General features: G+C 50.7%; 6 protein-coding genes across 6 annotated transcripts; 3 read left to right on the forward strand and 3 right to left on the reverse strand.

Annotated features, from left to right (window-relative positions):
* Positions 1-147: 147 nt before the first annotated feature.
* On the reverse strand, positions 148-1,980 carry CI109_103289 (uncharacterized protein; the record flags this gene model as incomplete). The annotated part of the gene is made up of 5 exons (XM_032007162.1): positions 148-888; positions 941-1,075; positions 1,157-1,329; positions 1,392-1,559; positions 1,677-1,980. The coding sequence occupies 5 exons, from the start codon at positions 1,978-1,980 to the stop codon at positions 148-150; spliced, it is 1,521 nt and encodes a 506-aa protein (XP_031858516.1).
* A 1,625-nt stretch (positions 1,981-3,605) lies between these two features.
* On the forward strand, positions 3,606-8,307 carry CI109_103290 (uncharacterized protein; the record flags this gene model as incomplete). Its single annotated transcript, XM_032007161.1, has 11 exons — positions 3,606-4,403; positions 4,465-5,267; positions 5,332-5,575; positions 5,635-5,952; positions 6,010-6,357; positions 6,419-6,641; positions 6,699-6,821; positions 6,876-7,258; positions 7,341-7,587; positions 7,685-8,064; positions 8,164-8,307. The coding sequence occupies 11 exons, from the start codon at positions 3,606-3,608 to the stop codon at positions 8,305-8,307; spliced, it is 4,011 nt and encodes a 1,336-aa protein (XP_031858515.1).
* Positions 8,308-8,624: 317 nt separating this feature from the next.
* Positions 8,625-10,985, reverse strand: CI109_103291 (uncharacterized protein; the record flags this gene model as incomplete). Its single annotated transcript, XM_032007160.2, has 5 exons — positions 8,625-8,885; positions 9,239-9,334; positions 9,465-9,616; positions 9,775-10,520; positions 10,960-10,985. The coding sequence occupies 5 exons, from the start codon at positions 10,983-10,985 to the stop codon at positions 8,625-8,627; spliced, it is 1,281 nt and encodes a 426-aa protein (XP_031858514.2).
* Positions 10,986-11,281: 296 nt separating this feature from the next.
* CI109_103292 (uncharacterized protein) lies at positions 11,282-14,528 on the forward strand (the record flags this gene model as incomplete). The annotated part of the gene is made up of 7 exons (XM_032007159.1): positions 11,282-11,407; positions 11,474-11,566; positions 11,704-11,994; positions 12,046-12,136; positions 12,184-13,854; positions 13,911-14,343; positions 14,408-14,528. 7 exons carry the CDS (start codon positions 11,282-11,284, stop codon positions 14,526-14,528), a joined length of 2,826 nt encoding a protein of 941 aa, XP_031858513.1.
* Positions 14,529-15,182: 654 nt separating this feature from the next.
* CI109_103293 (uncharacterized protein) lies at positions 15,183-21,321 on the reverse strand (the record flags this gene model as incomplete). The annotated part of the gene is made up of 13 exons (XM_065967270.1): positions 15,183-15,677; positions 15,755-15,816; positions 15,883-17,469; positions 17,529-17,647; positions 17,699-17,993; positions 18,054-18,365; positions 18,423-18,525; positions 18,583-18,702; positions 18,758-18,865; positions 18,933-19,522; positions 19,582-19,636; positions 19,700-21,023; positions 21,182-21,321. 13 exons carry the CDS (start codon positions 21,319-21,321, stop codon positions 15,183-15,185), a joined length of 5,310 nt encoding a protein of 1,769 aa, XP_065823342.1.
* A 1,758-nt stretch (positions 21,322-23,079) lies between these two features.
* On the forward strand, positions 23,080-23,540 carry CI109_103294 (uncharacterized protein; the record flags this gene model as incomplete). Its single annotated transcript, XM_032007157.2, has 3 exons — positions 23,080-23,212; positions 23,276-23,355; positions 23,442-23,540. 3 exons carry the CDS (start codon positions 23,080-23,082, stop codon positions 23,538-23,540), a joined length of 312 nt encoding a protein of 103 aa, XP_031858511.2.
* Between the last annotated feature and the right edge of the window lie 314 nt (positions 23,541-23,854).

A 23,854-nucleotide genomic window follows, 5' to 3' on the forward strand; every position in this document is an offset into this window, starting at 1 on the left:
AACGACCGAAATATGACCCAAGCTCCAAAGTTCTATCAACACACAGACAGACACAGTACTCGTACAGAGGAGTCTGTCTGTCTAGACAGAATATACTATTCTCTCCCCTCGTCCGCACGTCTCCACCTAAACCCTCAATAAATCCACCTACATGCCCATACCCATCATCCGTTCGCGTTCTCTTTGAGCCTGTTGCTGTTGCTGTTGGAACATTTGCTGTTGCTGATGATGATGTATGTTCATATATTGTTGGTGCTGATGATGGTGATGTTGCTGTGGTGGCGGAGCGTAGTATGGATATCCACTACCGTCCTGACCTGGCGGGGGTGGAGGTGGATAGGCGTAATGACCACCTTGACCACCTTGAGCTCCTGGTTGTTGACCACCTGGGGATAGACCTTGCTGATATTCTGGTGGAATGTGGAATCCCGCTGACATTGGAGAATGAAGTGAAGGATCGATCAATCCTCCCGATGATGGATGGGGGTTATGAGGACTCGCTTGTCGATGAATCTCCGGTATAGAAGGGACAGGCGGGATTTCAAGTTCGGGTGGACCTTGAATCTGAGAACCAGCTGAAGTAGATGTTTGACGTTTCTTCCCTGAAGGCATCCGTTTCTTAGGTCGAGCTGAAACAGGTGTACCTTGTCCAACAGATGCAGCTGCATCAACTTGATTTTGCTGATGTTGATGAGCAGACGCGGCTGCTGCAGCAGATTGTTGTTCCTCCGAAGCAGCTTGAGCGGAAGCGGCCATAGCAGCCGAGGCAGCCGCTGTCAGCTTGTGAGGTCGGATGGCGAGTCCACCGTTCTTCGACTTGGTAGCTGGGACAGGTCCACCCAGAGGTTGGCCATCGGGGCCAAAGCCATCGGGTGCGTTGAGACATGCCTGTATATGACGTCAGCTGGTGAAACATTATTCAGATATTCGGACAGCTCACCTGGATCAAGTTCTTTCCCTCGGCTTTCTGGACCAGCGGTTGAAGCTTGGTCGTTGTGAAAGTGTACACCAGTCCAGTCTCAGAGACTACCAGTAGCAGCACCTGAGTTCCAGTAAGAATGGATAGTTCGTACGCCTAAACAACAAACATGAGCACACGATATCGCCTGGATTGCCAGCCACGCAGCGCGCAATGTTATGCGGACAAGCCACTCACCTTCTTCATGATACCGGCTTTTCGCTTCGAGAAGGTGATATGTCTTCTCGACTTGTCACTGATATACTCAATTCTGATCTTCCTCCTGCTGGGTTCACCATCTTTCTCGACGTATGTGAATCCGCCCGCTTCGTTCGATCTCACTCGCTTGCCCGAAGGTCCTTCGGTGACGTCTGCACAAACAGTCAGAACAGGTCTGCAAGACAAAGTCACGCGCTGGATCAGATTGACTCACCACCATCATCGTCCTCGTCGTCATCACCCTCCAATCCGGTCTCAGTCTGGAACATGTCATCGACATCGACGCCAGCACTTGACGGGACGTCACCCATACCGCTCGCGCTGGTAGGTGGCTGAGGTGTCAACTGATCTTGAGGGACGAGTGTAGTGGCGAGCTCGGCTTCTGAGGGAGTACAACCGGACACTAGATCAGCGATCGTCGCAAATATGGGACCAGAATGAGAACGCCAGATGGAGAAATCAGGAGGTATGGTTAGGCAAAGAATTCTTCGTCACTCACCATTTAGAATCTCCTCTTTAGACTCTTCCCCTTCCTCTGTATGATTTGTGAAATCTCTCATGTCAACTCCTAATCCTTCCGCACCAAAATCATGGACCATGTCCAGATCCAACCCATTCTCATCTTTCGAGTCTGTGATATAATCCTCCATCGTAATTGAGACGGTACGAGGCGTCTTCGAGTTGGCCGTATCGGGAATAGTGAGGGAGAATGCTGGGGTTAATCGCGGAGCGAAGGGGTTGGGTTTCTCAACTGTCGTTGTTGTGGTCGTTGCTTGCAGTATAGCTGGGGGAGAAGGATTCATCCAACCAATCTACGAGAGGGGAAGAGGATATAGCGCGTTGTTTCGAGGATCGGTGGCAACACAGATTGTTGGATTCGGAAACGAGAACTGGGTTGTTTACTCAGTTTGCAGTAGACGCGTATCGAATTTCGGGGTGGTGGCAATGGGCTACATGGGGTGTCACCTGTCAGCATTCGTTCGCTCACGGATTTAACACAAGCATCGATGCAGGATGACAAGCACATGAGATCATCGCAAGGCTTCACGCGTCGATTCACGATAGCTGACAGCTTGTGAGTGGACGCGTGAAGGCATGTGAATACTCGAGCTTCTTTGCCAAAGCCAGGAACACGGACGGACGATCGATGTAGATCGACGGTGAGCGGAGACGATACTCACTGTAGGCTGTAGCTCGAGCACTCAAGTTTGTTTGAGGTGATTGGTACGCAGTTGAAGGTAATAACTGATGCAAGAGCTGCAAGGGCCAATATACCATGGGCGCGGTGTTTGGGATACGTGAGGTGAGGAGAGGAGGGGAGAGAGGAAAGACGCGTCAGTATGCATCCATCACTGTCATGTAGACTCTTTCGCATGCACAACAAGACAAGAGCAGAAGGGTGTTTGGTGCACGTCTCCCAGCACCATGCCAGCACTGGACGCGTTGCAAAGAGAGTTGCAAGGGTGGATGCGTCAACAAGACTGTCCCCGATCGCATACATCAATTTCACCCTTCTCCCAGCTCATCCATCCAAGGTCGTCACACCCCCATGCATCGAGTTGATCGATGTAGGTGATGATGGTGGACCTGGACGTCTGTGATGGAGGTTTGTTGTTGTTGTTGTTGTTATTGATGTTTTGTAGTGGGTTGCTGCTTTGGGTATTACTTCCTCTTTTGGTTTTGTTGACACTACCCTCCCTTGCAACCCTTCCCGTCTTTCTGTCTTTCTTTTCTTTCTTTCCCCGCACAGACATAGACAGGTAGATCCCATACGCGAGTACCTTTCAGGAATGAATGCGAGGACTGATTGTTACTCACCTTTGTGTTGATTGTGTATATGTTGCGTGGATGGGATGGATAGGATGGATGAATGGATGAATGAATAATAAAATAAGAAGATGAGATGGGTGATGGGTGTTTGTTGACTGTGTCGTGTTGTTATGTACAGTGTACGGTGTATGGTGGTGTATGGGTAATCAGTGATTGACTGTACGGTGAGATCAAGGGGGAAGAGCCGAGGGAGGGGCTGTGAGAGAGGGTGAGCAGGGGTGATAGAACGGTGTGTCTATGGTGTACGGTGTACGGTGTACGGTGCGATGGCTGGACGGAACCTAATCCTATACATCCATTGACACAACCTGGTACAAAACATATTTCCGAAAGAGGCAGTCGAATCTCACACTGTTATAACTCTTATACTATCACGTGACATTCCTCTTCTCCACCTTCTGAGATTTTGAAAGTCCAGAGGTCCAAGTGCAACACAAAGATCATCCATACAACGGCAAATCAATTGACATATTTTATTCATTAGACCGCTCTTTGCAACTTCAGTCGAGTGCAATAGGGACAGACGCTATCTCCTCTCGGACACCTTTGACCTTTTCTTCTCGTCTGGACCAAAAGTGTGCCTCCTGCCATCGTCAACATGGCAACCGCACCTATCGACTTTGCGACATCGCTGTCCAATGCTCGTCGACTCACCGGTTCCTCCTTGCCTAATCAATCAAAACCCGCTCAGCTCCTCGTAGCTATCGAATCGACAATCTCAGCCGCTCTCAAGACCGACACCCTCCCTCATCCTCCCACAGCTTACTTTGCTTCACTGTTGCAATGTTTAGAAAAGGCAGTTGTCGATGAGGTTCCGTCAACAGGAGCGGGCGGAGATGAGGAGATGGCAGAAGCAGAGAACATGGGACAAGGTGCTCTCATCCCCGCCACACTATACCTGCTTGCTATCGTTATCCCTGAGACACCCACTCAAGTGGTTTTGTCTAAGATCTCCCCTACACTCGAATGTGTGCTCCCCTTGTTCGAGACCTCGTTGGAACACCCTCCAGCACTTCGATCATTACTCCAAATCATCTCATCATTGCTTCTCCTCCCACCTCCAGCATTGCTCAACTCCTCTCCTCTACTCAAAAAAGCTTTCAACTACCTTCTCGAGCTGAACCTCGACCCTCGACCGAAAGTCCGACATCTGGCTCAAGAAGGTGTTCGAAAAGTCTTGACAACCCCGATCCCACCTAGAATCAGTCCTGGATCACACCCATATCTCTCCCGAGCGAGAGAATGGGTCATGGGTATCTTGGAAGACGAAGTCAAGTCTGGTGGTGGAAGTAAAGGAAAGAAAGCTAGATTTGCAGATGGTGAGGACGGCGAGGGAAAGAGAGCAATCTGGGTCGTACAAGGTTTGAGAGGATGGGTCGCTGTCTGGGGTGACGAGGTGGGTTCAGTCCTTCGCACTGTCAGAATTTAGAGAGTAAAGCTGATCGTTCGTTATATAGCAACTGTCATCACTGTGCAGCGTACTACTTTCACTGCCCCCTCTGCCCCATCTGACACCTCAGATCTACTCCCTATTGGCCCATCTCCTATCCCCTCCACCCGCCGATGCAGCTGCACCGACACCTTCCGTCTTGGCCAACCTCCCTACCATCCTCGACTCGCTTTTGAACTCACCTCCGAGCTCCGCAGACACGCCAACTTATCTCTCTGCCATCACCTCCGCCTTGGTCAAGATGTCACTACAAGACACATCGCTCCTTCCCACTTACCTGCCCAAGGCATTCAACCTGATCTTCAACAACATCCTTCTTGCTCCAGCAACCACTCCTGCTGTTCTTATCGCTGCAGCGGATGCGGTCGGATCTCAGGGTATCTTGCGATACTGCATCACCGATGAGATGATCCTCTCCACTTTGACCTATGTCAGACAAGGATCTCACGTCGCCGGAGCGAGGAAGAAGTCCAAGACACCTTTCCTCTACAAGCTGATCGTTGCTGTCACGGAAGCTATGAACACCCATGCTCTGCGAATCACACATTTCCTCACCATCTGGACAGCTATGATCTCACGACTTCGACTCAGGGTCACTCAAACCGAGGTCGCTCAGATCGATGAGACTGGCCGAGGAAAAACGGCCGCGGAGGAGCTGCTTTTGAACTTGGTTCAGGAAGTCGGCGATCTGAGACATCAACGGGGCTTTGAGCCAAAGGAAAAGGTGGATGAAGTTATCGGTATGGCCATCGAGGTCATTGGTGTTCAACCGGTTTTAAGTGTTCTTCCCCTCAACATCGAGCCTGACGCGTGAGCTATTTGATCCTTGACCATGTCGCCTGCGTGATTGCGAGCTAAAGTTTTCCTCTGCTAGGACCGGTGCTACACCCCAGCCTGGACGAGCTCACCTCCTTCCTCTCATCCGATCACGAACAACCAACGACTCCATTGCTTTCTTCGCAACTTACTTCCGACCATTGTCAGAGAGGATTTTCGAGAAGAAGGTCCACGCAGAAGACTTGGGACGAGGATCTGAGGCAAAGGTCTGGGAGGTCATCGTCGGACAAATCTGGGATTGTTTCTCTGGTTTCTGTGAGATGCCTCGGGACATGAAAGAGGTTCGTCTTATGAATCCACCTATCCTGTCTGGTAGCTGCTTACCTGATCTACATCGTAGGGTTTGACCACGCCTTTCTTGGGTTTGGTCACGAGTCTTCTTTACAATTCACCAAACCTCCTCCCCTCGCTCCTGAAAGCACTCTCCCTCCTCGTCTCTTCGACGAAGACCTTGCTCAACTCGGCAGCACCTCCTGAGGAGCTTCGAAAGCAGTTTGGTCTTGATCAGGAATCGGCCAAGGAGAACATGGCGTTGTTGAGAAGTCTTGCCAAGGACATGGTCTCAGTCCTTTTGAATGTCTTCAGCAAGCTTCCAAGAGAATCGAGAGGTATGGTTGGAGATGTCATTGGTCTGTGGGTCGGGATCATGTCTGAGCAGGTGAGTAATCGATCGTTTCTCACGGGGCGGCTCCCATGCTAAATAGGTATCTAATAGGACATCATCGAGACATACAACACTGTGACCACTCATCTCTCGACGAACTTGCACAACCTAACGCCTCCTACTCCCGGAGCCTCGCCCATCTCGCATACCATGCTTGATCTGCTCATCATCTTTGTACCTCAACTCCCTTCGGCGCAATCAATCGCCTTGTTCAACGCCGCTTCCCAGGGAACAATGCTCGAGCACAAGGATGCCACCGTCCAGAAGAAGGCTTATAGGGTCTTGAAGAGGTTGCTAGAGAGCGGGAAATTGGGTGAGAAGCAAAACAAGGAGAACTTGGAGGTGTTCGTGAGGAAGTTGGGTGAAGCTGGTGGTAGCGTCGGTCCTGGTGCTCAAAGAGTGAGTTGAGAATTCGTCACTACAGCAATGGTGTGTAGGCTGACATGTTGCTCTCCTGTAGGATCGTCTCCAACTCCTCTCGGCCTTGGTTGAAGCTCTTCCCAAAGACTCGCTCCATCTCATTCCTGAACTTCTGTCGGAAGCTGTTCTCGGTACCAAGGAAGTCAACGAAAAGGCTCGTGATTCCGGATTCGATCTCCTGGTCCTTATGGGAAAGAAGATGGCACAAGGTGGATCTGTGCAGGTTGAAGCGGGCGAAGACGATGAGGAGATGGCTCAGGCTGGTGAGTGTGGCAGACTCCATACTGCTGCGTCCTGTATGCTGATCAATTCATGCGCAGGTACCGTTGAGGCCAACGCCGAGGAATACTTGACTATGGTGGCTGCTGGTTTGACTGGAGCTACACCTCACATGATCAGTGCGAGCATCAACGCCTTGTCGCGACTTTTGTTTGAGTTCAAGGGTGAGTTGTTTCGCTCTAGGTCAATGTTTAGTGACTGATGGTGTGCTCGTCCAGATGACATCTCCGAATCCACCATTTCCGAGCTCGTTGCTACTCTTACCGTCTTCCTTACTTCCAAGAACCGAGAGATCGTCAAATCCGCACTTGGTTTCACCAAGGTGTCCGTTGTCTCTTTGCCACTTGCGACTCTTCAACCTCATCTGTCCGCTCTCGTCCCTGCTTTGCTCGGATGGGTTCACGATCACAAGAACCACTTCAAATCGAAGACTGTGCATATCTTTGAGCGAATGATCAGGCGATTCGGATTCGACGAGATCTATAGGAACGCGGGTGAGGAGAGAGATAACGAGAGGAAAGTGCTGCAAGGGATCAGAAAGAGGAAGGAGAGAGCAAAGAAGAAGAAGGCGACGAAGGGTGATGATGATGAGGATGAGCAGGTGAGTAGTGTTGTGCATGGGCAGGTTGTGGCTCGAAAATGTAAGCGAGAATTGCTTATGTCTTCCTTGTTGCACTTCTTAGAAACCTCGTCAAACGACCGGAAACGCGTTCGACGATATTTTGTACAACTCGGACTCGGACCTCTCCTCAGATGGAGAGGAGGACGACTCTCGTCCCGCTCAACAGCAAAAGGGAGGCAAACGAGCTCAGCAGCAAGCGGCTCAACAGGCGAAGAAGGGCCGAGGAAATGAGGGAGCTGCGTATATCAGGAATGAAGGTGATGAGCCTATGGACTTGTTGTCTAGGAGTATTGCGGGTGGTATCACCAGTGAGTTGGTGGCAGAATACACCCATATCTCTCATCCCTACACTGCACTACCTTTCATTCGTCACGACAACGCTAACATCTCGCCCGTGTATCATAGCCTCCGATCCTTCTGCGCAATCACGACGTCGTAAACCTGGACAAGACGCATCCAAATTCGCCACTGACAAATCCGGTAAACTCATCATCGCCGAAGACCCATCATCAGGGGATGAAGATGCAGCGGGACCTTCCAACGGCGGTGGCGATGGTGCTGGCAGTGCATTCATGGCTGCGTCAAGAGCTGTTGACGGGGCTACTCGTGATTCGAGAGGTAACTTGAAGTTCAACAGGAATACAAAGAAAGCACGAGAGGAAGAGAGACACATGGAAATGGCTGAGGAGGGGGGAGGTGGAGCGGGTGGTCGTGCTGGGGACAAGTTGCAAGATAGGAGGAAGAAGAGGGTCGCCATGGGTTTAGGTGAAGAGTTCAGAGCGAAGGTGAGTGAAGTCAAACTTTCACGCTTCTCAGGAATACTGGATCGCTTTCAAGCTAGGCGTGAAATTCGGAACTGTGCTGATGTTCGTTGTAATTCGTAGCGCGCCGGAGGTGATATCAAAAAGAACAACGGACCTGATCCATATTCGTACGTCTCGCTCGGTCAAGCGAGTGGAAAGAAGAAGGGCAAGCCGGGGCCCAAGTTGAATTTGACCAACAAGAAGAGGGGTTCAGGACATCATTAGAGCGTGCAGTGGGGGTTGCATAGTGGTTTGTTTCGTGTATATGCATTGTTTTCAGATTGACGGGCAATGTGCTGTAACTATCGACAGGAGAATGGTGGCATCTGGGCGGGCTATTCGTTTTCTACGGAGGTCTCCTCAACGTGTAACTTACCGGGCAGACGGGTATGCAGTCGACGTGGTACATATACCTCTCCTCATGATCACAGTACTCGAACACGGCACATGCTGTAACTTGAAAGAAAGGATACAGTACTCGTAGCGCAGAGTTACGATACTCGTACTGTACTTCACTACTGTACGCTAGGCTCTGACCTTGGTTACAAAGCCAAATACTTCTTGCCTAGATCATTCAAACCCCCAGCCGCATCTTCCAGTCCAAACCCATCCCCTGCTCGCTCAGGCATCGCACCGAACCAACTCCATCTCTCAACGAGCTTACTCCCCTCATCGGAGGTGAACCAGGCAATAGTGGTCTGCATGAATGTATACGAGTCGGCAGAGGAACAGATCGAGTTGGTGGAGGTGTCCCAGCAGGCGAATTCGGTGATCCAGATCGGTTTGCCACCCGACGGGAAGGTCTGTCGCGGCGCGAAGCGCGGTGAGGGTGGGCGGGTGTGTATGTGAGGATCGAAGATGAGGGTGAGTGGCCGAAGGCGGCAAAGGGAAAATTGGACGAGGTATGAGAGCCGGAGTGAGGGAGGAAGGGCAGCGAACAAAGGGGTGTTGTGTCGCCCAATGAAACAGGGATGAATCAGGGCAAGAGGGGCAGGAGACATGATCAGCACGATTCTTCCGACAATTATCATTGTGGAGAAATAGCCATTATAATGACAGATCGAGGTCATTCTCGGAAAAAAGATATTTGTGAGAGCGCCGCGATACGGTGCGCGTCCATATTATTGTCATCTGCCGTAGCCCAAGTCAGACTCACCTTGACATATGAAATCAGCTCGTCGGCGTTGGTACCGTAAAAGTGGATAGGGACAAAGTCGTATTTACAATTACCCGCGCAGGCAGTGGTCCACGCCTATGGTGTGGTGAGTGGGTCAGAATAGGATAAATCCGAGCAACAGGAATAGAAAGGCAGAGCGAGGGTGTCGATCAGCGATGCGTTTCACAAACTACCATATGATGAATTGTGCCTAGCACGAACTCACGTTAAACCAGTCCGTACTGCCTCTCGCAACGGCCGGCGCACCGATTTTCAGATTCGCATTGGCACCTGTAAGACTTATCGTCCATTGTTGGTGTAAACTCGCCGCTTTGGCTGCGTCGATATCGGATCCTCCAACGGCGTTGGTCATGTCCGCTGTGTTGTGGTGCGATTGGTAGCACAAATTGAAGAAAGTTAGTTAGCTCTCAATATCACGTCCACTTTGGGAGAGACTGTACAGTACTCGAACAGCCACGTTCTGACGACCGCCTGTACAGAAAAAAAAACAAGGCGGAATGTTATCTCGCACTCACGTTCGTTGAAACTCATAATATGGGTAGTACCCTCCGGGAAAGTCTTCCCCGCCACCTCCTCTACCATCTTCTCACCCCATACACATGGGACAAACTCTATACCTGGGAGTGCGAAAGCGTCTAAGCCCCAATTCCAATACCATCCAAGACCTGAGTCAGCGAGTGAGGAGAAACCGGGAGTGGTCAGACCAAGGCCTGTTTTGCCGCCGCCGCCGCTGCTGTCGCTATTGGTCGCTGCGGCGGGAGCGGAGGCGGACGAAGCTGGCGGTGCTGCTGCTGAAGCTTCGGTAGAAGAGGATGAAGGTGCAGGGGCCGCCGGTGCAGGAGGTGAAGATACAGCTGGTGGGGGCCATGCAGCTGAAGGTACATCCGATGCAGAGGGTGCGGGTGCAAGCGCAGGTACCACTGGCTCAGTAACTTCCGCAGCTGCAACCACTGGGGGAGGAGCAGTTGCAGCTGGGACATCGGGATCAGCGGGGACTGTCGTAGTCCCTACGATGGAGGTTTGAGTGACTATGAGTGTCTCCGTGACAACGACTACGTCACGCTTGTCGAAATCGTGATTGGCTGGAGCAGGGAGGGCTGCGATCAATGGGAGCAGAGGGAGGAGGGCAAAGAGCGACTGAAAGGGGAGCTGCATATTGTCTTTCTTTGACGCTTCAATGGGTGAGATAGATGAATGAGTTTCAAGTCGTGTTGGATGATCAAATGTGAGTGGAACGTTCGTCTGAAGGGCTGCGTTGTGCCTATCAAAGGTTCACAACGGTAAAGTAAAGAGTGGATTTATTGTAAGTTGACGACTTGATGAATCGGCTATTCGCAAGATCAATTGCGAAATGTTATGTTGGCCAGAGACTACAAATCAGCCTGATAAGTTGGATCGCAGTTGACGGTTCTTTATACGGCGCTGCAGAGTAGTCTGCTGAAGCTGCCTGGGCCCTGGAACTTGTGAGTAATGACCTTGCTTTGTTGCTAGATTGAGGGGAAAGCAATCAATTTCAGGCAATCCTTTGTGCCATTCTTTCTCCGCCAAGACGACGACGGACAGGAGATATTGACATCCTCCCTCCTCGCCTCTCGATGATCTTAACTACTACTCGACCGTTATTTTGATTGTCATGTTTCGTGTGTCTGAGCATCCAGGGGACAGCGAGGATGACTTGGGGGTTTGGGTATCTCAGTTACTGGCCTGATCGCCACTTCTTGGTCATGTGCCACATCCTACGTCTGATCCTACAACCATTGTGGCCAGGATATATCCAGAGATAACCCCGAATGTTTCCGCCACGTGTTTCCTTGGTCCTCTTTATTATGACACGCTCTGCTTGATCGCCTGCTTGTTGCTAGCTACTTTGACTTTTGAATAGAGATCTTTCTTTCATCTTCACCTTCAATTCAAGCTACCTGAACAAATCGCATTCATATCGCCACAGCATAGTCTCCTGCACTCGACCCGACACTCAACTCTCTTCTCCTATCTCCTGCTCCCCTCACGTCAGTACCCCGCATGTCCACATCATCAGCAGATCAAGCAACCTCCTCTGTCTTACAAGCTCTACAGACGCTGTATCACGATCCAGATGGAGCGAGCAAGAAGAGGGCAAACGAGTGGTTGGAGGAATTCCAACATAGTGTGAGCTGCGAATCCTACTTCTCTTCCGAATGAGAGACACAACTGATGAGGAAAACTATGCAACAGGTCGAAGCATGGCAAACGTGTCATTTGTTGTTGACAAGTCCTGAAGCACCTCTAGAAGGCCGGTTATTTTCAGCTCAGACCTTGAGAGCAAAGGTGAGTCGCCCTTACCTTGCATTGTGTCTCCCAACGTATCACCACTCCATTCGTAATCATGGGGATTATATCAAGCTGCTTGAAGCGCTGCACTCGTTCGCTATTGCTTCGAGCTAACAATATCTCCCTCCACGCAGATATTGTACGATCTCGCTCAACTACCTAGAGAACAATTACCACCATTACGCGATTCCATCCTTTCATCGTTAACGCCATTATGTCAACCGAACGCTCCTTCAGGCTCGAAGGCCGTGCTCGTCCAACTCTGCCTGGCGTTGTCAGACCTCGCCTTGCAAATGCCAGAATGGTCAGATGTCGTAGGAGGAATGATTGAGCAATTCGGAAAGGATCCGTCTACAGTGACGGTGTTACTGGGATTCTTGAAGACGTTACCGGAAGAAGCTGGAAACCCAAGAATACCGCTTTCGGTGAGTGTCGCCCGGAATAATTGTTCAACGCATAGCTAATGAATATAGCAGAACGACGAAGCACGAGCGATGTTGAACCAGCTTGTCAGCGGTTCAGCTGAGCAGGTGATCGGCGTGTTGACGATGTACATCCAGGCAGCAGGTAAGCTACTATTAGCAAAAAGTTGGACGTAGCTGATGTTGTTGTAGGGATCACGACCCAAATACAAACATCGGTCTTCGAGACACTGCAAAGTTGGCTCAAAGCAGGAGAGGTCATGGCTGGACAGGTCGCCCAAACACCGTTATTCAACGCCGCATTCGAGGCGTTATCATCGGACCAGCTTTTCGACGCGGCAGTGGATGTTGTGTGTGATCTGATACACGAGACTCAGGAGGTGGAGGACAATGTCGAAGTTGTGCAGCAAATTGTCCCGCGGGTGGTGGCTTTACGGCCGCAGTTGGAAGAACACAAGGAGGACCCCGATCGGATACGAGGCTACTGTCGGATTCTGTGTGAAGCTGGAGAGTGTTATAAGGATTTGATTGTCCGACATCCTCAAGAGCTGTTACCGCTAGTTGAAGGCATAGCTGCTTGTGCTGCATACCCAGATCTCGACATCGTCCCCATCACATTCTACTTCTGGTACACCCTCGCCATGACACTTGGACGACAACCCACAGAGCCATCCCATCAACCCTTCCTCGACCTCTACGCCAATCTCCAGACCATAATAATAGGCCACCTTCACTTCCCCGGTGATGACGAACATCAAACAGCACAAGAACGAGACGAGTTCAGAACATTCAGACATAGGATGGGTGACACGCTCAAGGATTGTTGTCACGTCCTTGGTGCCCCCACGTGTCTCAGACGGTCATACGATCTCATCGTCAGTGCGATGAGCAAGGGATCGCCTTCCTGGCAGGAGATTGAGGCGCCATTGTTCTCAATGCGCTCAATGGGAGCCGAGGTCGACCCGGATGACGACGAGGTCTTGCCTCACATCATGGACATGTTACCGAAACTTCCCGATCACCCTAGAATCCGTTATGCCGCCATCCTCGTTATCTCCCGTTACACACAGTGGATCGACAGACATCCCGAGAACCTTGCTTTCCAACTCCAGTACATCTCATCAGGTTTCGACATGGCGGACGACGAGGTATCAGCTGCGGCGGCCCAAGCGATGAAGTTCATGTGTCAAGATTGTAATCAACATCTTGTCCCCTTCCTGCCCCAGCTGCACACCTTCATCACTTCAGTCGGCGACAAGCTCGACCAGGCGGACATGGTGGAAGTGTGCGAAGCGATTGGCTATGTTATCTCGATCATGCCGGCTGACGCTGCTGCTCAAGCTCTTCAACAATTCTGCGAACCCCTCATACATCGAATACAAGTGGTGGCAACGTCCGACAACGAGGCCTCGAAGCCCGATTTGCAAAAAGTTGCGGACAGTTTAGAACAGATCGACTCATACCTCAGTGTCATTCGAACCCTTGATCCCGTACCCGAGTCATGTTTCGCTACTTGCTCAGCGGTCTACTCGATTCTCGATTCCCTCCTCGCGCGATACGCCAAACTGTATTACATTTCCGAGCGGGTCGGTTCTGTTTTACGGCGAGGACTAGCGTTCTTCCCAAATCAAGCGCTGGAACCTGTGATCCAACCAGTCTTGGAGAGAATGGCTTTGGCGTTTGACCAGACCGGCTATGCGAGTTATCTGTGGATTACCGGCAAAGTGACTTCGAAATTCGGACAGGCAGCGACTGGACCTGGTGGCGAAGCATTAGGACGACTACTGCTCACCTCGTTCGAGAGTGTGACAACGGCTATGGCGAAGCTCCTTCAGAGCAAAGTGGCTTTGGAGATTCCCGATGGTGAGCTTCCTCTCCCAGATGTTTCTGAGCCCAGCTGACTTAACAACGATATGTAGTCATGGACGATTACGTCCATCTGGTCGTGGCATATCTCAACAGCATTCCCGACCTGACGTTATCATCATCCCTCTTACATCTCGCTGTGTCACACACGCTCGCCGCTCTTACTTGTCCCGCTCCCGAAACTATCCTCATCTCCCTTGACACACTTGCTATCCTCTCCAAACACCTCTCTCAGCCTCAGTATCACAACCAATTACAACCCATTTTCGCGCAATACGGTCAAGTGCTGCTGAAGTTGGTGATTGGCGGTGTTGTCCAAGGGTTCCCCGAAGATGGATTGGACCAAGTACGAGAGATCTTGAGCTCTATCGGTGCTACACTCCCACCTGATGCGGTGGAAGGATGGGTGGTTGAGGCTGTCCAAGCGTTCCCGGGTCATGTGGTACCTGTGAATGAAAAGCAAGCGTTCTTGCACGATGTTCATGCGTGAGTCCCAATCTCCCTGCCTGCTGAGATGTGTGAGGAATGGCAAGGCTGATGCCACGTTTAGTCACTTGGCTGATAGGTCAGCGGACAAGCTGAAGAATGCTTTGAACAATTTGGTCAGAGCAGCTAGAAGAGCCAGAGAAAGAGGAAGACAGGCGAGAAAGAGTCTTGGCGGGGGGATGTAATGGGCAAAGCGGGGTTCCGTGATGAGGATGAGATCAGGGTGTATGGGGGGCGTACGTCGGAGGAACGATCGCAGATTTGGAAGAAGCATAGAGTGATGATTGCATAGCGTTGGGGCAAGGGACGATATATAGTATCAACAAAGACATATTAGCATGGTGCGATTGGTGTATAGTTTAGCGAAAGAGTATGAGACGGCGATGTCTTGTCAAGGGGTGTAGGTCAGTGTGGAGTGAATTAGCAATGCATCGCATTCGTTCACGCTGCATTCTTCCCTACGGACCATTCCGACCACGAAACCACCTGTACCTACCGGAACATAACCGATTCATATGATTTTGCTTGCTTCACTTTTGATTTGCTTCACTTGCGTGCAACTGCCGTTGGGCCCATGCAATACTTGTTTCCTATGTTTGTATGTATAAATGTATTGTGTACTGTATTGTATATTGCTATAACAAATTAATCCCTCTGAACAAAAAACGTGTATGAATGCTAGATGTGGTGTTATATGTGTATATATATACTTGTACTGAATTGAGACGAAACCCCAAAAAATCCCAAAGTCTAATGTAAGATGTCTACTCTGACCCTCTTTTCCTCACTCACTCGTAACGCAACACCCATTCACCCGCACACCCTTCCACATGCACAGCTTACTGTTCCACACTCGCACTCGCACTACCATCTTCTTCCATCCTTGCCAACTCCTCTTCTCGTTCCCTTTTCATCCCCTCGACTATCCCTCTCAACTCTTTCATACTGACAGGTTTGACGTGCCAACTGTCTATTTGACATTCGACAAGACCACGTCTTCTTTGATGTTCCGCACTCATAGCTGTGACAGCAATGATCCTCGCTCGTATCTTCTTTCGCTGTTGATTCGTCCCGTTCGACCGTGATTCCGACTCCGATCTCTCCACCAAACTCAAAGATGCAACACCTTGTTCTAATTCGCCATCGGTCGTTGGTGGAGGTGAAGAAGGGGTGATCTCGATATCGGACGCAGCTTCGAATTGACGCATCTCTGCAGCAGCTGCAAATCCATCTTTTCGGGGCATCGTAATGTCCAACAAGACCAAGTCGGGTCTGAACGATCGGAATTGCGCTACAGCTTCGACTCCATCCACGGCTTCGACATATTCACATGCCTAAATGGTGACGAACACAATCAGCGTCTAACACTAACACTTCGGCTCGGTGGAGGACGGTTTTGAGCCACACTCACAGTCCGTTTCAACATCGTGGTCAAGATCCTTCTGTTGACGGCATTATCCTCAACAACCAAGACTACATTACGATACGATGTCAGCATACTTGCTTTTCCAGGAAAGGAGGAGAACAGTCACTACTCACCCTTCAATGGATTTTTACTCTTGATCCGAGATCGTGGCAAGTTGTCCTCATCCAGACCGAGATCCCGTAACGATCTCTCGGTCGTAGGACTCTGAACACCAGTGGTCACATCCCCTCGCACATTTCCATTCTCTTCTCCGCTCACTGATCCGCTCGTCATCGCAGACAAGTCCGAGATCAACGATGCTGGTGATTCACTGACCGATGAACGAGGATGAGGTGGAGGTCCGAGACGATGATGGTCATGATGATGATGATGATGATGGTGATGTTGTTGCACTTCGCTATTGTTGCCATCCGATTCGGGAGCAGAGTTGATAAAAGTATCTGCTTCTCCATCTTCCGCGCCGCTGATAGAATTGTTGTTCGTTGTCGTCGTGATGTTGGTATCGGTAGTAGTGTTCGTTGTATTCGTGAGATCAGTTAGGGAGGTCGCCATTGTGGCCGTCGTCATACTGCTTTCCTCCCGATTCAGATGTCCGGGATGACCTCGAGTATTGGCGTGCTCAGCCTGAGTTTCGGCTCGTGAAGGTCGTCGCTTTGAGAAAGAGCTGTCGGATATCGATCCCGCATGGCTGGGAACGACATGCTCATCCTCGCTGGTTTCGGGTCCGTGTACCACCGAAGGGACTGAATGCAAGATCGAATTACCTCTGGACGAAGTCATCGATCCTGCTCTCTTCGATGACCGAGAGGCGCCCGAGCCCAACGCAGCATGTTCGCGTCTCGCTTCGTCTCCGCCGACGACGTCCGAAACAAAAGTTTCCGGTTCATGGGGCGGTGCTTCGACGGGCTCGATAATCTGACGAATCACACTCGGTCGTAGCGGTCTCGCCAGGTACGTAATTGGAATCGTTCGTAGGAAGTTGGCAACCGGATTGACGATCGCTTCGTTTGTCGGATCTTCCGCCAAAGGGATCGGACCGACTGTGAATCCAGAAGCTTGATCTGACTCGTCTGTGTTTGTCGTACTCGTGCCATGTGCCTGTCTCGATCGGTCTTTGCGCAAGACTATCACTTGCACTCCAGGTCTAGCGATTCGACATAGATCCGCCAACTTCCCATCGCTGATTCCGCCTTCGGGTATGACGATCAGGCTCGCATAGTTAATCTCGGCAACCACACGACAGAAATGGAGCTTCAACTGTCTTGTCAGTGATTTGCCGACCCTCCTCACTCCAGAGTCCTTCGATTCAGTCCACCCGGCGAGATAGATCCCATCTCTTCGAACGAGCTCAACACCCATTCGACCGCCGCTCCGTTCAGTCTTGTTACCGCCACTACCGCCTGCACCCGCGACCTTACTCATTGCTGCCTCAATATCGGCGTTGGCTAGACTCTCTTCGAGCTCTGATTCGTCCGTAGGCATAGCATCTTGATCCGACTCGTTATCTTGGTTGAGAAGATGAACGGGGACTTCAACATGAACCAAGGTGCCTTTACCGAGAGTCGAAGCGATTGCGAGTTTACCGCCTAGGAGTTCGATCATACGTTGAGCCAGACCAAGACCAAGACCAGATCCAGTCGTGAAGGCGTCCTCTTTAGCAAACGGTCTGAGGACCTCCTTGTCGAGGAACTCGTTTGACACTGCGCACAGTTCGTTAGTTTGTGCTTTCGATTTAGAGAGAGGCAGTAATTTCACTTACTTCCGCGGCCGGTATCTTTGACATCGATCGATACGGTCGATAACCTAACCGAGTTATCATATCCTGCCGGCAGAACGACATCTCTAGATATGTCTTGTACCGTGATATGGACATGACCACTTGTGGACGATCAGCCAAGCCTTGCGAGTCCAGTCAGAGAGACGACTTACGTGTCTGTAAACTTGACTGCATTGTGAATGATCTTGGACAGTGCTCTCGACAAAGCACCCATGTCCTTGTTAATTAACCACCCCCCTCTGTTTCTCGGCAGGACTTCCACAATGACCTCAACCTGATCCAAGCTCTTCGCTCCTTGTATTCTTCTAGCCTTGGTCTCCAGCGTGATCGCATCTCTCACGACGTTCTCCAGAACTTCGCCGAAATCGACAATCTCCGCCTTCTCCTTCTTGCCAGAATTATTCGTCGTCGAGGAAGTCGGGTCGTGCAGAGCCGCATTAGAAGAACCTGGAAGTAGCGGGTCGGTTGAACTGAGACTTGATAATTGCATTTTTGAAGCCATCTTACCAATATCAAGAGTATCGATGATGTTCTCAAGGATACTGCCAAGGGATAATCCATTCGCTTCGATGATTTCCAACTGAGCCAAGGCATCGAGCCGATCCTCTGCCGTTATAATGGCCACCGAAGAGGCGAGACTTTGCTCGGAGTGCTCGCTAGCAGGTGTACCTGTTGGAGTCTTCAGCACCGCATGGAGAGTGGATCGAAGCAGACTGGCAGCCGCGTTGATCTGGTGAAGGGGAGTACGAAGCTCATGACTGGCGGCGGCAGCAAAGTTCAGTTGTGCTCGCTCAGCCTGATGCAGTCGCTCCTTCATTACTGTTTCCAGCAAAAATATTAGCTTAGAACACGCAAAGAAGCAATAGCGATACATACCTGAAGCCAACAAACTCCCCGCAATGGTCTCAATAAACTGCAACGCTCCAGCAGGATATGTGTAGAGTGGATCGGTCCAACAAGCCACCACAGCGAAAGAGACCTGCAATTGTGTGATTAGGACTTGATCCAATCAAGTATGTCGAATTTCTGTACTCACCTGGCCATCGAAACCAAACACTGGCATAGCCATACTCGTCTCGGTTCCCGCTGGCATCAGATGCGTGATGGATTGTGCGATACCCTCGCTGTCATCTCTGGTATACCAGACTCGTCGGGTCTGATGTCACCTGTCAGCGACGTCTTTGGTTATTCTAGGTTCAAGTCGAACGAACCTTGACGTTGCTCGCTATGAAATCTGAGATGATCTTTCGGGCTGCTGGAGAGCTGGTGAGGTTGAAAGCGAAACCATCATGACCACAGCTGTATCCCAATACAGAAAGCTAGGGAAAGCTGTATTAGCAGTGTGACAGGATCACAAGCGGGACAGAACAGAGAGCCATCACTTACGGATTCTTGTCCAGGCGCCGCCGATTGCTTGGCGTATTTCTGGTTCTTCGGATCGGATTTTCGTCTAGAAGGAATATACAAAACCTGCGGTGTTCGGCTGGGAGCCATGATGTCCGTAGTGGCATACGTTGGTAAGGCCCTCTTCCGGTTGACCGGTTTCGAATACGCCTCTTCGGGATCCTCTGCTCCTATCGTAGAGTTGGCCACTGTACTGGCTTGTCGGGCTGTAGATCCTCCCCCAGCGTAAGTCGAAGGTCCTCCCGTCTGATTACTTCTAGCCGGACCCGTTGTTGAGCCGCCTCGGGTGGAAGAGCCACCACCTGTTGATGAGTTCTGGTACGCAGGGTAGAAGAGGTGGAACTGAGAGAGGTCGACAACAGCAACGGCATATGCGTCCAATGCCGTCCGAATCTCTCGACATGCCTCATCGTAGATATCCACTGTGACTTCGCTTTGATTATTATCCGCTCCTTCTTTCCGCTTGCCGGTCGTGGAGGAAGTTGATGACGCTGTAGCGTTGTCTGGCACACTCTGACCCGCACGTTCATTAGGTCGGTGTTTGAGTGAGCGTCGTAAGAAATCAACGGAGACTGAGATGGAAAAGATGAGCATACGGAAGCACCTTGTATAAATTTGGGAAGTGACTGACTCTGGTGTAGTTTGGCACTTTCAACAGTTGCTTGTTGACTGTAGATTAGTTCGAGCTGTGCGGAACGGAAAGTCAGTTCCCACTTGATCTTCCTCAACGAGACTAAAGGGCCACTCACCTCGCTGACAACACAATCTGCCAAATCCAGTAACAACGCGTTCTTGTCCTCGCTCCATTCCCTTGCTTTGGAGTCCACCACACACAAACTGCCAATGACCGTCATCCTAGTCCCGTGACCTACTCGCAACGGCGCGCCCGCATAGAACTGTATCGGACCTTTTCCATCCTGCACTAGAGGGCTATTTCTGAATCGCCAATCCTTCGCGGCGTCGTTCACAACCATGCATTGCTCTCCAGCACCGGGCGTCATGATGGTATGGCAACACAACGACAGATCGAGTTCTGGTCGACTCAGGCCTGTTGCACCCATCTCGGACAGTGCAATTTGCTTGTCCTTGGTGATGATGTTGATGAAAGCCGCATGACATTTGAAGAACGATTTGGCGAGCCGAGTAAATCGATCCAGCTCTTCTCGATGGAAGCTGTCTGGTCTATCCAGGCCCAGTCTTCGGACTACACGTAATCTTCGTCGAGCGATTTCAGGAGGTTGACGGGGTGCGGGCATGTAGCCGTGGGTCTCAAAGAACTCTTTGACACGTGCTCTTTCCGCGCCATGATCGTACGTCAATTCAACCTGAGACGCAGATGTCGAGTCATTGGTACCGGATTCGAAAAGGGCGTTGTCGAGCGAAGGAGCGGTGCCATTTCGACGCAGAGATCCACTTTGAGAATGTGTGTGACGGCTAGCCCAACTCCCTCTGGACCTCGGTCGCCGCGGGTGTCGTCTCCGGGGAGGGGCTTTGGGGGCTGGAGCTTCATCATCCGAAGACGATCCGGCAGAATATGACCTTCGTCCCGCTGAAGCTAGTTCTGCATGGTCGCGCTCTCTTCTCCTACCACCTCTTCTTACGCTTCTTTTCGGTCCTTCTCGTTCTCTCACTCGATCATCCTGTTGTTCTTGTCCCAGCCGTCTCATATTCTCCCTCGTCATAGCTCCAGCCTGTATTGCTCTCTCCCCTTCCTTAACCTCCATCTTCTGCGCGATACGCTGGGTTGATGTGGACGCTACTGGTAGGTCATCGGCGTCGATATTGGGGATATCTGGATCTTGATTCGCGGCGCCGGACTTTGAGACTTCTGGTCGAGAACCTGACGATTCCGGTCCACTTGAATCGGACTCAATATCAAGAGGAGGCGTAGTGTAATGTGGATCCGGCTTGATCAAGTCGCGCATGATATGAGGAGGGTCGATGTGAAGGGCGCCGTCAAAGGGAGATGCTGGGGATTCGGCTGAAGGATCTTGGGAGGTCGAAGGTCTTCGGCTGGCCGGTGTTGGATTCTCATCGACGAAGGAGCAATTGTTATATTCACCCAATGTATACCTATGCAAGCATCGCAATGTCACGATCAGTCTCGTATCATATGGATGGATGGCACATGAACGACGGGAGAATGGAAAAGGATGAAGGAGGGGTACCATAATACATGGTACGTCTCGCTTAGTACCGAGGTAATGGTACAAACGGGGAAGGTGACTCACCGAGTGATAAACGTATCCCACTCCTCCTTTGTTTGGGGCGCGCTGATCTTGCCAGTCGGTAACCCCGTTTGCGCCGCGAAATCCACCACTGCGATCTCACCCTTGGCGGGCGGTTTATCCTCATCCTGACTGGTGCTCATGATGATGTCGAGGGTTGGAAGGAACGCGACCGAAGTAGTGTTGTGGTTGATATGGGAAGGAGTCGTATTGTTTTGTTGATCGGTGTCGGTTTCGCCCTTTTGGGCAGAAAGGTTTTATATGCTGTCTGATCGATCCATCCGTGAAAGATTGTTGCTGGACAGAAAAAAAAGGATGAAGGTGTTCGTTGATCAGAATCGATGGTTAAAAAAGTAGAGAGGAGAAAGGTTTGTCTATTGCAGTCAAGAGTCAAACTGACGAGATGGAAGGGAATGAATATCTAAAAAAAAGGTTGCCCTATTTCGAAACAGAGGTTGGTTACTATCCTCAGTCAGACATGGGGTCGTCTTGATTCCCAGAGAGTCACTTCTATTTGTATCTGCGTAACGTGTCGCACGGACTGATAGTGGTCCAACTGGTATCGATTTGCTGGAATGTGTCGATCGGCGACGTGATGACCAAAAAAAGACTATAAAACCAACTAGTAACGGCGTGTAGTGCGAATGGAGATGAGAGGAACGAGCTGAGCAATGTGCACCGGACAGTGAGAGCGTGTGTGAGTGTGTTGGGTATGGGTTATGGAAAATCAACTCGAATGCCGTTGCCAATCTACGGTCGCACGTATGCTTTTGGTTTTTTTTCCCTTTTGTACGTATCTGTTCAAGGTGATGAGCTTGTCGGTGGGTCGGAATCGGACAGTCTGCTAATAGTAGAGTAATAGGGTGGAGGAAGTCGCTAACGTGTTTGATATGTGTTCCGTAATATTTGAGCGATTAATGGTGATCTGCATAAATAATCGTCTGTTGTGCTGCTGCTCTTTGCATTGTAGCGGTGGGACAGAGGGAATTGCGTTATGTGTGAGTTGTGAGTGTGTCAGATGGTAGTGTCAGTGTGATACGGCAACATGGTGGTCCATGGTGGTGGTGTCCAAATTTGTTGTGTGTTGGAGGACAGGTGCATTGCAGCACTAATGCTAACTTTGACTGTAGCCCCATGCTTGCCATCGCACTGCCATTGCTTCTTTTCCCTGTATCCCGTATTGGTTATGAACTGTATGGTAACCCTTCCCTTTTGTTCTCTCCCTCCGCTCATACCCCCTGTTCCTTCCTCCCCCCTCTCTCTGCCCCTCCTTCTTGACCCCTTGAATTCCAGCCTACCCAATAGGCTTTCGACTAACGCCTCGGGTGCCTAGATCGCCCATCACCGGAATATAGGATACAGGGTAGGTAACTCGTATCGTAGTAACGTCTAGTGTATATTTCTATTCGGACTCTCGGTGTACCGTTGCGGCACTTTCAGTCTACATATGTATGTTAACTGACTACTACTGCTATGATATAATGATCCTGACTAACGAGTGACATCAGCAACTCACTACTCGTCTCGCTTCACCTACACTAACTTACCATTTCACCGCCCCCTTTCTGGTGTTCTGCTTTCCGACGGAGATTTGCTTCCGTTTACCGCTACGAGGCATACGAATCTAGGGTCTACAGGTACTCACTTTTCCCGTAGATCTATCTCATCGAACCAATTGGCATACAGAACCTCGCTTGGATATGGTCTGGTCCATTGATGCTGATAACAGGTCATCGACAACAGACGCAATATTGATAGTGTATATGCCTCGACTTCCTTTCGACCAGTTGCCTTCAATGTGCTTATACACAATGACCCGCTATTCGTCGACTTGAGTCGCAACTGTCAGTCCACGCTGGGTCCGCGTCCGGGCTTCAAAGATTTGGGGCGCGTGGGCACTGATGGGACCGTGCACCCTAACTAACACCTCTACACGTTCACACACATACTCATACTCATACAAATTGACGACTACCCATCTGCCTTACTCCGACTCCAACTCCTATCCATCATCAAATCCTGCTCTTCTACTTCGTCTTCAGAACGGCTTTACATCGTCCTGACTTACTCACACTTCAATTACTATCATCATCTTAGGCCTGGAGAGCAAGGTCCTCAAAATGTCCTCCTCTACAATCAATGCCGATCTCGACAATATCGCCGCCATGGAGCCGAATGTGAGCACGATCTGTTCACAGTAGTATGCGTAATTGCCCACGCAACATATCAGTGTTGACTATCGTTTAGGTGTTCACTTCTGCAGTCGGCCACTCCTCGAGTCGCAGGATGCGAACACATCCCTAAGCGTATCTTCACCTTCTGCACTACCCATGCCATTGCCAAATGTCTTCGTGTCTCTTAAGCCATCCACCACCTCGCCGCACGGACCCTCTACCACTCAATCGAGCTGAACGAAGCGAACTTCGTCTTTGTTCTGAGAGGCGCTGCCGACCATGCATCAGTCAGGAGTGCTTTCGGTAAACGTAGCAGTCTCCGCAACGTTAAGAACCTCACCTTGGGAAAGCACGATCGCTTGCACGATGCAGGTGTAATGTCATACTTGATGCCAAACATGACTGTCCTTCGAATTCAACCGTCTTGGGCATCGTTTGACAATCTCCTCAGCTTCTGTCCTGCTCCGCGCGTCGATGGTGACAGCTGGATCTGCAGTCTCGC

This window comes from Kwoniella shandongensis, chromosome 5 (assembly GCF_008629635.2).
Source record: "Kwoniella shandongensis chromosome 5, complete sequence".
Classification (NCBI taxonomy): domain Eukaryota; kingdom Fungi; phylum Basidiomycota; class Tremellomycetes; order Tremellales; family Cryptococcaceae; genus Kwoniella; species Kwoniella shandongensis.